Below are 14,849 nucleotides of genomic sequence, written 5' to 3'. Positions count from 1 at the left end.
GAGTACAAATAGGTGAGTACACACACACACACACACACACACACACACACACACAAACACAACATTAGATTTCAGGAAGTATTTACAGTGGAGGCTGAAGGGACACTGGGAAAACAAAACGGTGGGGTACATCAACAAAGGATATACCAACAAGTGTTGGATGAATTACACACAACGGAGGAGGAGGTGGAGAAGCTCCTAAGTGACCTTGATACCTCAAAGGCGGTGGGACCGGACAACATCTCTCCGTTGGTCCTTAGAGAGGAAGCAGATACACTATGTGTGCCACTAACCAAAATCTTCAACACTTCCCTTGAAACTGGGCAACTACCTGAAATATGGAAGAAGGCAAATGTAGTCCCCATCTTTAAGAAAGGAGACAGAAATGAAGTACTAAATTATAGACCATTGTCACTGACGTGTATAGTATGCAAAGTCATGGAGAAGATTGTCAGGAGGAGAGTGGTGGAGCACCTGGAGGAGAACTAGATTACAAAACGACAGCCAGCACGGATTCATGGAAGGCAAATCCTGTGTCACAAACCTACTAGAGCTTTATGACAAGGTTACTGAAGTAAGAAATGAGAGGGAGGGGTGGGTTGATTGCATTTTCATGGACTGCAAGAAGGCCTTCGACACAGTTCCTCACAAGAGATTAGTACAGAAGCTAGAGGAACAGGCACATATAACAGGAAGGGCACTGCAATGGACCCACTGTGATGAGGTATAACAGTGTCCCTGTTTACAGATGATGTGAAGTTAATGAGGAGAATTAAATAAGACGCGGACCAGACAGGTCTACAAAGAGACCTGGACAGGCAGGATGCGTAGTCCAGCAACTGGATCCTAGAATTTAACCCCGCCAAATGCAAAGTCATGAAGATCGGAGAAAGGCAAAGAAGACCGCAAACAGAGTATAGGCTAGGAGGCCAAAGGCTGCAAACCTCACTCAAGGAGAAAGACCTAGGAGTGAGTATAATACCGAGTACATCGCCAGAAGCACACATTAACCAGATAACTGCTGCGGTATATTGGCGCCTGGCAAACCTGAGAATAGCGTTCCGGTACCTCGGCAAGGAATCGTTCAAGACTTTATACACTGTGTACGTCAGGCCCATACTGGAGTACGCAGCACCAGTTTGGAACCCACATCTGGTCAAACACGTCAAGAAATTAGAGAAAGTGCAAAGGTTTACAACAAGGCTAGTTCCAGAGCTAAGGGGAATGTCCTATGAAGAAAGGTTCAGGGAAATCGGTCTGACGACACTGGAGGACAGAAGGGTCAGGGAAGACATGATAACGAAATACAAAATACTGCGTGGACTAGACAAAGTGGACAGAGACAGGATTTTCCAGAGAGGGGACACAGAAACAAGGGGTCACAATTGGAAGCTGAAGACTCAGATGAATCAAAGGGATGTTAGGAAGTATTTCTTCAGTCATAGAGTAGTCAAGTCGTGGAATAGTCTAGAAAGTGAAGTAGTGGAGGCGGGAACCATACATAGTTTTAAGGCGAGGTATGATAAAGCTCATGGAGCAGGGAGAGAGAGGACCTAGTAGCAATCAGTGAAGAGGCGGGGCCAGGAGCTATGACTCGACCCCTGCAACCACAAATAGGTGAGTACAAATAGGTGAGTACACACAAACACACACACACACACACACACACACACACACACACACACACACACACACACATACACACACACATCCTGTAAATGAAGTGACAATTCAGGAATGTGGAAAGCTTATGATGAACAAAACGAGATTCTTTTCATTCCGAGCTGGAGGTGAGTGCATTATAAATAAATGTACTTGACACGCAGGTTGCATTATCCTAACCTTTGTCATGATAGGCAAGTTGCTTTTTGCGTTTAGCTAACTATGTAAAGAACTGAGTTTGGTGTTGCGTCGAACTGTGTTAAGTCGTTTATTCATGTATTTGAAATAACAGTAAGTACTATACCAAAGTCCTTCTTACATTAATAGTTTGACGGATGGAAATTCCTATGAAATGTAACCTTCTGGGAAAGCGACTAATAAGGTATACTTGTATTCTATAACCTCAGTCTTCATTACACAAATAACCCGTACATAGAATAGAGGAGCTTACGACGACGTTTCGGTCAGACTTGGACCATTTACAAAGTCACACTGTTTGTGGCTTTGTAAATGGTCCAAGTCGGACCGAAACGTTGTCGTAAGCTCATCTCGTCTATGTGCGGGTTATTTGTGTATTGTTCCAGTCACGGTATTGTGCCTTTTTTCTTATCTCGATCTTCATTATCTCAATACATCCTACTGGAATAAGTCAGAGTACGTCATAAGTTGATAAAGCAGTTAAATATTATAGCTGAAGATTTGAAGACAATCAGAAGAGGGATTCACAAGTCAACATAAGGAAACTCATATCCAAATATCTTTAATAAGAATGGTAAAGTAGAGTATTACATTGCCCATCTTCCATTGTTCTTTTCTGTACTGGACTGATGAAGTCACTGACTGGCGAAACGTTTTATGAATAAAGATTCCCGAATGTTGCACAAGTATCTCGTCAATTTGACGATTTTGTTAACTTTTCATACAAGCATCAATGTTCGCTCTGCATGTACTAGCAGATAAAAATAACACCGACACTTCTATGCCACAAAATTTGCCTGAGAAGCAACAGACAAGCAGAAAATTAACAAATCCAGCAGACTAGACGAACTTCCTGCTTGAGTTATGAAAGAATGCAGATATCAAGTTGTATACCCATTAACGGTAATGTTTAACAAATCACTAGATAGCAGGCAGGATGCCTAATGACTCGAAACTACTGAATGTTAGCCTGTCAAGATGAACAGTTAGCAATGACCCACTCAGTAAATGATAAATTGAGGAGGTAGCTGGGGTGATTGTGGTGGTCATAGTGGCCACTGGTACACTTGTGTTTGTTACGATGCTGATCGGAATATCCAGTTAATTGCGTCCACTTGCACCACGGTATCTAGAAGTACAGCTAGCAATAACTAGAAATTAAACTATATTCTCACAGCACTGCTAGTGGAAATGGATTAACATATATATTTGTGATAGGAACAATACTGAACTGTAACGGTAGTTTTGCAGCCAGTGCCTTCCACTCAAGGTTTTCCTATAGATTATATGCCATTTTGTCAATATAGTATGGTTTGTTCCCCTTCGATTCATGCTGGCAATTACGGGAGGGAGTATAGAGTGGGGGGGGGAGAGCCTACAAATTTACTACCCTTGTCTCAAACATCGATATATACCTAAATCTACATAGAATACAGTTGTTCTCAGCATATTTATCTATCCTGTGAAATCCATGTGAGTTAGGTGAACGTCTTTTGATTTAAGTTTAGGTTAGATAAGGTTTGTCAGGAAACAAGACAAGTGTTTCCTGACGGTGGTCTTAGTGATACGATGACCCACAGCTGGAGCTTACACGTCCACCCCGCTTTAAAAATTATGTTTATGATTATAATCGTTTCATTTTCGATGTAAACAACATGAAAAGTTGTCACTTTAATCTTAGCTTCCATCACTTTTCTATTCATGGTTTTTCCCTCAGTGTGTCTTTAGTCTTACATTCACGGCCAGGTTTGCACAGTGCTCAAGGGACAGTACTTGCCAGTGTTTCCTCACTTCTCCATTCACAGTCATGACGTCTCTCTTGAGAAACTCCAACTGTTTCTATAGCACATACAGACGAATCTGATCATTGAGGCCAGGCCTCTATTAAGGGACGGAGGATCGAGCCTTTACCAGTCCTTAAGCTGAATAATCCACGTGGACTTAGTGCTTATCTCTAAATATTTAATAATAATAATAATAATAATAATTATTATTATTATTATTATTATTATTATTATTATTATTATTATTATTATTATGAGAAGAAGAAGAAGAAAAACCTCTATATTCATGCACATCTGCAGTAGTAGCTAGGTATTATTAAATTACATTTCATGTCATACGCTAAATCTGTGTGGGTGATTAAGCAAAAGGAGTAGCGGAATCTTTATCTTCCGTTCACTCACCATAAATAACGTGTATTAAATTGCCTCACCAGTCCTCTTTGAATTATAATTAAAGTACCTCTCGTGACGCAGGTTGGTGACACGGGCAACCCTGACATCGGAATCCTGTCTTCTGGGTTCCAAAAGGTAATTTACCGAGGTCAGAAGTGGCCCATTCGTCACCTCTCTCTAGCTGGCCTGCTACCCACCACTAGCCACTACATGACCTATGATGGGTCCACGACTCATCCTGGATGCTGGGAGACCACAACCTGGCTCATCATGAACAAGCCTGTATATATCACTAGGCAACAGGTGGGTTCTCTCTTAATAATATGTGTATTACAAGGTAGCAAGTGGGTCCTCTATAATGTATTTATTAGTATGTAGCATGTGGGACCTCTCAAGTAGGTGCTCTCTCAATAATGTATATATCACTAAGTAACAAGTGGATCTACTCTCAATAATGTGTACCTCACTATGCACCAGGTGGATCCTATAAAATGTACTTAGCATTAGGTTGCATGTAGGATATCTCTCGATAACGTATATACAGTATATCACTAGGCAACAAGTGGGCCCTCTCTCTTTAATGTATGAATATAAATAAGCAACGGGTGCGCCTTCTCTCTGTCAAAAGTATTGGGAACGGTTAGGGTGTCCCGTACGGTGACCTCGCAAATGGCCTACGAGGTCACCGGACCTAACTGTTTGCGACTTCTTTCTTTGGGGGTACGTGAAGAGCACAGTTTAACTACCACCACTACCTGCAACCCTGGAGGAGCTGAAAATTTCGATCACTGAAACAGTTCGCATGATAACAGATATGCTGCAGAGCGTCTGGACCGAGCTGGACTACCGCATCGATGTTTGCCGAGCAACCAGAGGGGCGCACATTGAGTAACTTTAATGCTACACTATACCACATGAAACTAAATGAAATCCTGCATCCGAAGCTACTAACTGTGAAAGATTATTAAAAAAAGTTACAAGTTATACCTGTTTGAAATCAGGGAGTGTTTTTGTGACCATCCTGTATATTAATAATAATAATAATAATAATAATAATAATAATAATAATAATACGAAGAAGTAGGACTACTGTGAACCGACGTGGATACAGCTATGCTAGCAGAGCACCTACTTATAGTGTGGGGTCTGCTGCCAGTGTAAAGATATACGGACAAACTATGTAATATACAGGAACTGGTTCAGAAGATTTACCTCTCTTTTCCAAGTAGTAGCAGTAGTGGAGTAGTAAAGGACTCTAGTCAGACGGGACACCTTAACAGTTCCCAGTACTTTTGACAGAGAGAAGGCGCACCCGTTGCTTATATATATTCATACATTAAAGAAAGAGGGCCAACTTGTTGCCCAGTGATATAATATATATTCGTTATCGAGACAAATAACTTTATTCATGGAGGCAAAGAAGGGAATGTACGAAAGTATAGTGGTACCAACACTCTTATATGGGTGTGAAGATTGGGTTGTAAATGCTGCGGCTAGGAAGCGGCTGGAGGCAGTGGAGATGTCGTGTCTAAAGGCAATGTGTGGTGTGAATTTTTTTGCAGTGAATTCGAAATGTGGAAATTAGGAGAAGGTGTGGAATTACTAAAAGTATTAGTCAGAGGGCTGAAGAGGAGTTGTTGAGAAGGTTTGGTCCTTTAGAAAGAATGGAACACAGTAGAATGACTTGGAGAGCGTATAAATCTGTATGTAAAGGAAGGCGGGGTAGGGATCGTCCTCGAAAAGTTTGGAGGGAGGGGGTGAAAGAGGTTTTGTTGGCGAGGGGCTTGGGCTCCCAGCAAGCGTGCGTAAGTGTGATAGATAGGAGCGAATGGAGATAAATGGTTTTTGGGACGTGACGAGCTGTTGGAGTGTGAGCGGGTAACATTTTGTGAAGGGATTCAGGGAAACTGGTTAGCTGGACTTAAGTCCTGGAAATGGGAAGTACAAGGCCTGCACTTTAAAGGAGGGGTTTGGGATATTGGCCGTTTGGAGGACTTCTAAACTGTCGTATCTGAGCACCTCTGCAAACACAGTGATTATGTATGAGTGATGGTGAAAGTGTTGAATGATAAAAGTATTTTTCTTTCTTTTTGGGGTTTTCCATCTTTTTGGGTCACCCTGCCTCGGTGGGAAACGGTCGATGCATTATATATATATATATATATATATATATATATATATATATATATATATATATATATATATATATATATATATATATATATATATATATATATATATATATATATATATATATATATATATATATATATATATATATATATATATATATATATATATCAAGTCCATGGTCGACAGGAATATAATTGAATCTTGTTTCATAAAAAGCAGTTTTGACAATAATATGAATATTTCCTTTGGTTTATATAAATTAGATCCATTTATAATTAATAGAATTTGGGAAGAATTTAATAATACATTGGACAAATAATAAATTTTAAAATGCTTAATTCTTGGGTAGAATAGTTTGTTGGTGGGTTGTGTGAAGGACCTGTCTAATTGGGCCAGCGGGCCTGCTGCTGAGGTGTGGGCTAGACCCTTTATATGCCTTCCTTTGATGCATTACTTTCATTGTTCCTTGATAATGTGAGTAGTCACGAAAGCGCTTGGAATTTCTCTATTCTTTCACAGTGGTTGTTTTATATATATATATATATATATATATATATATATATATATATATATATATATATATATATATATATATATATATATATATATATATATATATATGCAATAAGATCACAGTAAACATGTGATTTCGGAATATGCAAAATAACCACTGTGAAAGAATAATGAAATTCCAAGCGCTTTCGTGACTACTTACATTATCAAGGAACAATGTTCCTTGTTAATGTTCCTTTATAATGTGAGTAGTCACGAAAGCGCTTGGAATTTCATTATTCTTTCACAGTGGTTGTTTTGCATATACATGTATATATATATATATATATATATATATATATATATATATATATATATATATATATATATATATATATATATATATATTTATATATATATATATATATATATATATATATATATATATATATATATATATATATATATATATACATATATATATATTTATATATATATATATATATGTATATATATATTTTATTTTTATTAATTTTATTATCACACCGGCCGATTCCCACCAAGGCAGGGTGGCCCGAAAAAGAAAAACTTTCACCATCATTCACTCCATCACTGTCTTGCCAGAAGGGTGCTTTACACTACAGTTTTTAAACTGCAACATTAACACCCCTCCTTCAAGGTGCAGGCACTGTACTTCCCATCTCCAGGACTCAAGTCCGGCCTGCCGGTTTCCCTGAATCCCTTCATAAATGTTACTTTGCTCACACTCCAACAGCACGTCAAGTATTAAAAACCATTTGTCTCCATTCACTCCGATCAAACACGCTCACGCATGCCTGCTGGAAGTCCAAGCCCCTCGCACACAAAACCTCCTTTACCCCCTCCCTCCAACCCTTCCTAGGCCGACCCCTACCCCGCCTTCCTTCCACTACAGACTGATACACTCTTGAAGTCATTCTGTTTCGCTCCATTCTCTCTACATGTCCGAACCACCTCAACAACCCTTCCTCAGCCCTCTGGACAACAGTTTTGGTAATCCCGCACCTCCTCCTAACTTCCAAACTACGAATTCTCTGCATTATATTCACACCACACATTGCCCTCAGACATGACATCTCCACTGCCTCCAGCCTTCTCCTCGCTGCAACATTCATCACCCACGCTTCACACCCATATAAGAGCGTTGGTAAAACTATACTCTCATACATTCCCCTCTTTGCCTCCAAGGACAAAGTTCTTTGTCTCCACAGACTCCTAAGTGCACCACTCACTCTTTTTCCCTCATCAATTCTATGATTCACCTCATCTTTCATAGACCCATCCGCTGACACGTCCACTCCCAAATATCTGAATACGTTCACCTCCTCCATACTCTCTCCCTCCAATCTGATATTCAATCTTTCATCACCTAATCTTTTTGTTATCCTCATAACCTTACTCTTTCCTGTATTCACCTTTAATTTTCTTCTTTTGCACACCCTACCAAATTCATCCACCAATCTCTGCAACTTCTCTTCAGAATCTCCCAAGAGCACAGTGTCATCAGCAAAGAGCAGCTGTGACAACTCCCACTTTGTGTGTGATTCTTTATCTTTTAACTCCACGCCTCTTGCCAAGACCCTCGCATTTACTTCTCTTACAACCCCATCTATAAATATATTAAACAACCACGGTGACATCACACATCCTTGTCTAAGGCCTACTTTTACTGGGAAAAAATTTCCCTCTTTCCTACATACTCTAACTTGAGCCTCACTATCCTCGTCAAAACTCTTCACTGCTTTCAGTAACCTACCTCCTACACCATACACTTGCAACATCTGCCACATTGCCCCCCTATCCACCCTGTCATACGCCTTTTCCAAATCCATAAATGCCACAAAGACCTCTTTAGCCTTATCTAAATACTGTTCACTTATATGTTTCACTGTAAACACCTGGTCCACACATCCCCTACCTTTCCTAAAGCCTCCTTGTTCATCTGCTATCCTATTCTCCGTCTTACTCTTAATTCTTTCAATTATAACTCTACCATACACTTTACCAGGTACACTCAACAGACTTATCCCCCTATAATTTTTGCACTCTCTTTTATCCCCTTTGCCTTTATACAAAGGAACTATGCATGCTCTCTGCCAATCCCTAGGTACCTTACCCTCTTCCATACATTTATTAAATAATTGCACCAACCACTCCAAAACTATATCCCCACCTGCTTTTAACATTTCTATCTTTATCCCATCAATCCCGGCTGCCTTACCCCCTTTCATTTTACCTACTGCCTCACGAACTTCCCCCACACTCACAACTGGCTCTTCCTCACTCCTACAAGATGTTATTCCTCCTTGCCCTATACACGAAATCACAGCTTCCCTATCTTCATCAACATTTAACAATTCCTCAAAATATTCCTTCCATCTTCCCAATACCTCTAACTCTCCATTTAATAACTCTCCTCTCCTATTTTTAACTGACAAATCCATTTGTTCTCTAGGCTTTCTTAACTTGTTAATCTCACTCCAAAACTTTTTCTTATTTTCAACAAAATTTGTTGATAACATCTCACCCACTCTCTCATTTGCTCTCTTTTTACATTGCTTCACCACTCTCTTAACTTCTCTCTTTTTCTCCATATACTCTTCCCTCCTTGCATCACTTCTACTTTGTAAAAACTTCTCATATGCTAACTTTTTCTCCCTTACTACACTCTTTACATCATCATTCCACCAATCGCTCCTCTTCCCTCCTGCACCCACTTTCCTGTAACCACAAACTTCTGCTGAACACTCTAACACTACATTTTTAAACCTACCCCATACCTCTTAAGAACATAAGAACATAAGAACGAAGGAACACTGCAGAAGGCCTACTGGCCCATGCGAGGCAGGTCCAAGTCCCTACCGGCTTAAGCCAATGCACCCAACCTAGTCAGGTCAGGTCACATTGACTTAAGGGAGGAACACGGCAACCGACCTGTTAGCACAAGCTATCAGGTCCAACTCACACCCACCCACATCTACTCATGTATTTATCCAACCTATTTTTAAAGCTACACAACGTTCTGGCCTCTATAACTGTACTTGGGAGTTTGTTCCACTCATCCACAACTCTATTACCAAACCAGTACTTTCCTATATCCCTCCTGAATCTGAATTTTTCCAACTTAAAACCATTGCTGCGAGTCCTGTCTAGGCTAGATATTTTCAGCACACTATTTACATCCCCTTTATTTATTCCTGTCTTCCACTTATAAACCTCAATCATATCCCCCCTAATTCTACGTCTTTCTAGAGAGTGCAGTTTCAGGGCCCTTAGTCTATCCTCATAGGGAAGGTTTCTGATACATGGGATCATCTTTGTCATCCTCCTTTGTACATTTTCCAGAGAATTTATATCCATTCTGTAATACGGTGACCAAAACTGTGCAGCATAATCTAAATGAGGCCTAACCAAGGATGTATAGAGTTGAAGAACAACCTGAGGACTCCTATTATTTATGCTTCTTGATATGAAGCCAAGGATTCTATTAGCTTTATTGCGAACACTTATGCACTGTTGTCTTGGTTTCAGATTACTGCTAACCAGAACTCCTAAATCTTTTTCGCAATCCGTAATATTAAGATCTACATTATTTAGTTTATATGTGGCATGGTTATTGTCCTGTCCAACATTTAGAACTTTGCATTTGTCTATATTAAACTGCATCTGCCACTTCTCCGACCACTGCATCAGTCTATTCAAATCTTCCTGGAGGTTGAATTCCTGCCGAATGAATTAGGCCATTTTGGGGCATCGGAAAATTGCCGATGTCGCTCACCTCATCATGTGTTTTGTAGATTTGGGAAAGAGGGGGCCCAAAATGCCCCTGGAACACCGCTCGGGGCCCCACCTTATTTCCCCATTTATGCAAACCCCTGCTGCCTATTTTCAACCTGCCTCTATCCAGGAAAAATTTTTCCTATTCCAGTGCTTTAATTTTCTCAATAGTCTCTGATGGGGGCCCCCAAAAGCCTTACTGAAGTCCATATAAAAATCATATTCATTACCAGATCTATCCCCAAAACCCTTTTGTGAAAAAGAAAAATTTAAGGCGGGAACCCCCTTTTTAAAACCATGCTGAGATTCGTTGATTAATTTATGTTTTTAAGGTAGAACTGCCTCGGAATTATTGATTCCAAAATTTTCCATTTGGGGAGGGGGGTTTATTGGTCTATAGTTCAAGAAGACCTGTCACCTTTTTTGAAAATAATCCATTTCCTTTTTCCCATTTATCTGGACCATGCCAGTTTGTGGGATATGTTGAAAAGTTTTTCCCAAATTTTAAGCCCTTTACTTTCCCCTTTTGAACCCCTTGATACCCTTTCCATGCTCACTAGCCCATCTATCCTCCAATAGCTGTTTATATCTTACCCTAACTGCCTCTTTAGTTTAAAAACCCTTTCCCCTCTCTTTTTCCCCGATTTCTATTCTTTGATCCCATCTACCTTTTTTTTCGTGTAGCTACAACAGAAAGTGATCGTCATCTCCTTCACGCTGATCTTCTCTTCCCACCACCATCATCACCATCATGCTGGGGTTCCCGTCCCATCATCATTATCATCATCACGCTGGTCTTCCCGTCCCACCACTATCGTCATCACCATCACGCTGGTCTTCCCATCTCACCATCATTATTGCCATCACGCTGATCTTCCCGTCCCACCAGTATCGTCATCACCATCACGCTGGTCTTCCCGTCCCACCATCATTATTATCATCACCATCACGCTGGTCTTCCCATCCCACCATCATCATCACACTGACCTTCCCGTCCCACCATCATCATAATCACGCTGGTCTTGCCGCTCCTCCATCATCACCATGACGCTGGTCTTCCCGTTCCTCCATCATCATCATCATCACGCTGGTCTTCCCGTCCCACTATCATCATCATCACACTGGTCTTCCCGTCCCAGCATCATCATCATCATGACGCTGGTGTTCCCGTCCCTCCATCTTCATCTCCCTGATGCTTCACTGGCCAGGGTGAGACCTACAAACTTTCCCAGCGTCTGGTCGGCTCCCTTGTGATTTTCTAATAGAAACTGATCTCGCCTCTCATTTCCAACCTCTTCGGGTTTCTCAATTTCTTTCCAAGCTTTCACTATTAATTTTCCTGAGAGAAAGATGGCTTTTTTTTCTTTGTTCTTTTTTTACTCTCTTCCACTCTATTTTCTATTTTCGTATTCATTTTTTGGTTAGTTTTTTGTTGCGTTATATAAGGGTCTTGAGCGGGAGGGGAAAGATTAAGGATTTGCAGGTAAATTTATTTGAGTGGTGGAACGTCTTTGCTTTTTCGCTTCTCCTGATGTGTTAGCCTGGAGATTGCATTTGAAAAAGCGGTAAATCCGTGTGGACTATTCAGCGCAAATAGTGGTGATCCATCCTCCGACCGCTAGTGCTAGTGCAGCGATGATGCGATGGGTTAAAGCCTAATTCAATGACCCGCACGGATTAAAAGATTTATAGATATAATGAATAATGATTCAAAACACCAGCATCTGTGTAATTATTAGTGGTAAGGCGTTCATAAGTTAACATTTATTTAATGCATTGGAATGTGTTTTGATTTATATATGCATAAAGGTAACCGTGTTGAGAATAAGACACGACTGAAAATATATAAATTTTAAAGTGATAAAATCTAGATGGCAAACGGATTTGTATGTGAGGGGTGAAAATGGTGAGATGCTGGATGAGGAAGATGTATGAAAGAGATGGACAGAATATTTTGAGAGGTTGGCAAGGCTAAATGATGAAGCGGAGGTTGAGATTTCATGCAAGGGAGAGGGAGAAATAGGATATATAGAGCGAAGGAAGAGCCGAAAGTGAGCATGCGGAAAATGAGAAAAGCAGCGGGAGAGGATGGGACGAAGACGGAGATGCTGAGAGCAGGTGGGGATGGAATTAAGATTTTCAATATTTGCAGAGAGCATCTATAGTTCCTTTTGTATGAGAAGACAGAGAAAAATTATAGTAAGAATTTTAGGGAAACAAGTAACTGGTAATGTGTGAGGAATTGTTTTATCAACAGTAATAGAAAAAAGTACTACCGAAGGAAATGAAATCTATTTATGAAGCTAAGTTATGTGATTTAAGTGTTTACGTTGAAGAATACAAATGATCAGTCCAAAGATAAAGTTAAGAAGATGTTTATTTCAGTCCTAGACTTGGCTTGGATAGGGAAGCAATGTGGCATGTGGATGAATACGACATATGTAACACCTGGGTGGTGCACATACCTTTGATGCAATGATGGAAGATTCAGAGTATGTAGGAGAGACGATGAATACTCTCCAGTAAAAGTGGGCTTTAGACATTGAAATGGGAAGTCACTATGTTGTATAATATCTTTACAGATTAGTTTTGTGAACAGTGAATGCGTGTGTTAGAGAGATATTTTAAACTATAATAAATCTGATATAAAGTAGGAGTTACTGCACTTTCTTTTTACTGATGAGAAGACTTTTAAGATGTATTTAGAAGAAAATTGATACGAATTACAAAACAGATTACTGAAAAAAACAGTTTAAACCAGTTTACAGGCAATGAAAGCGTGCATGTATAAGAGTAAATTAATGCCCATGCTTTTCTTGAGATGTGATGCAATGGCGGCTCGAAAGAGTGAAAGTGTAATATCTGAGATCAAAGTGTTGTGTGAATATTATGCAGCTGATAAGGATTATTTAAAAATTTAAACGTAGCTTATAAGATAATATAGAAGAATCCGAACAAGTTTCAATGAATGACTATTTTTATTTAAACGTATTTCAATAGCTAACTATTAAAATTTTCAAGAGTGAGGTTTATTTTTTAAGACGGCTGTTAATGCCGGTTAAGGATATCATGAGACTTTTATTATATTATTTTGAACCGATATATTTACATTCACTCCAATTTTCAGTATTTTTCCCAATTATTTCCTCCTTACTGTTAGTTATATCTTAAAATTACTAAGATACAGAATAGGTTGCTAAATCGTAATGTCTGCACTTCCGTAATGATAGTTAGGTTGGATATTATGATAAATGTGCATTCTGACAGAAACTCATGAACAGCTCTGTGTTCCTGATGTCCTGTGTGACTGGAAGAGGTATTAATACCAGGTGGAACTGACCAGCTGGTCACCTCACAACACACTTCTCTATGGAAAGTGTCTCTTATTCTGTTACTTAACATCGTCTTCTACCAGACCTAATAGTCTGAGCCAAAGAGTTTCAGGTTTAAATGTATTTATCAGATTAGTTTGAGCTTTATGACAATTTAATAGCTCCTGGTAGCATTTAGGACCGTCCAAACTAGCGTTTCAAACCATAGGTCTTTGTTACTGCTGAGAATGGAATGGTAGAAGCGGCGTAACGTTAAGTATCACCAGTAGCTCACATCCAACAATAGTTATATTTTTTACAACAGTCTGCCACTATACATTCTCCCTTATAAAACTACTACTGCTACTAGTATTTTTATTATTTTGCTAACGCTATTATTGTTTCTACAGATATTACTACCACCTCCACTACTATAAGTCATATTAAGAATAATAATAATAATATTGTTATTATTATTATTATTATTATTATTATTATTATTATTATTATTATTATTATTATTATTATTATTATTATTCATAATCTAAAGTAATAATACAATATATACATTTGACCATTTAAAATTTAAATCATGAAATGTAAATTTGATGATAATTTTAATCAATGAGAGAATAATAATGGTTATAAATAACCATAATTTTTAAAGGGGTGGACCGATAAGCCAGCGGAAGGCCTTGGTCAGATGGCCAAAAGCTCCAACGGCGGGTCATCATCTGTCTCAGACCCGCGTCAGGAAACGCTTGTCCCGTTTCCTGACGAACCTTACCGAACCTTAACCAATGATAACAAGAAACAATAATGATAATTTTATTGATAATGACATAAACAGATGGATTTTAATATTAAGGGAAAAATACATTATCTCATATTGTATCAACACAGTAGAAGCAGTAGAAGCAGGATGTTTTTCTAATATCAGAATTAGAAACTAGTAAAATATATTCTCGGAGAAATGATCCTGAGATCGACCTTCCTGATCTCTGCAGTTTCACCAAATGTAGTACTTCTGTTAGTACTCCTACTACTAATAATACTCTCT

At 39.1% G+C, this 14,849-nt stretch overlaps 1 protein-coding gene across 1 annotated transcript in view; it reads left to right on the top strand.

Annotated features, from left to right (window-relative positions):
- CARPA (Carbonic anhydrase-related protein A) overlaps window positions 1-14,849 on the top strand; it is a 608,382-nt gene that overhangs the window by 576,777 nt on the left and 16,756 nt on the right. Inside the window, exon 6 of the mRNA XM_070099973.1 lies at window positions 4,119-4,340. Coding sequence (XP_069956074.1) covers window positions 4,119-4,340 — 222 coding nt within the window. The remainder of the gene's footprint in view (window positions 1-4,118; window positions 4,341-14,849) is intronic.

This window comes from Cherax quadricarinatus, chromosome 71 (genome assembly GCF_038502225.1).
Source record: "Cherax quadricarinatus isolate ZL_2023a chromosome 71, ASM3850222v1, whole genome shotgun sequence".
Taxonomy (NCBI): Eukaryota; Metazoa; Arthropoda; class Malacostraca; order Decapoda; family Parastacidae; genus Cherax; species Cherax quadricarinatus.
This window is presented reverse-complemented; position numbering and strand designations above follow the sequence as displayed.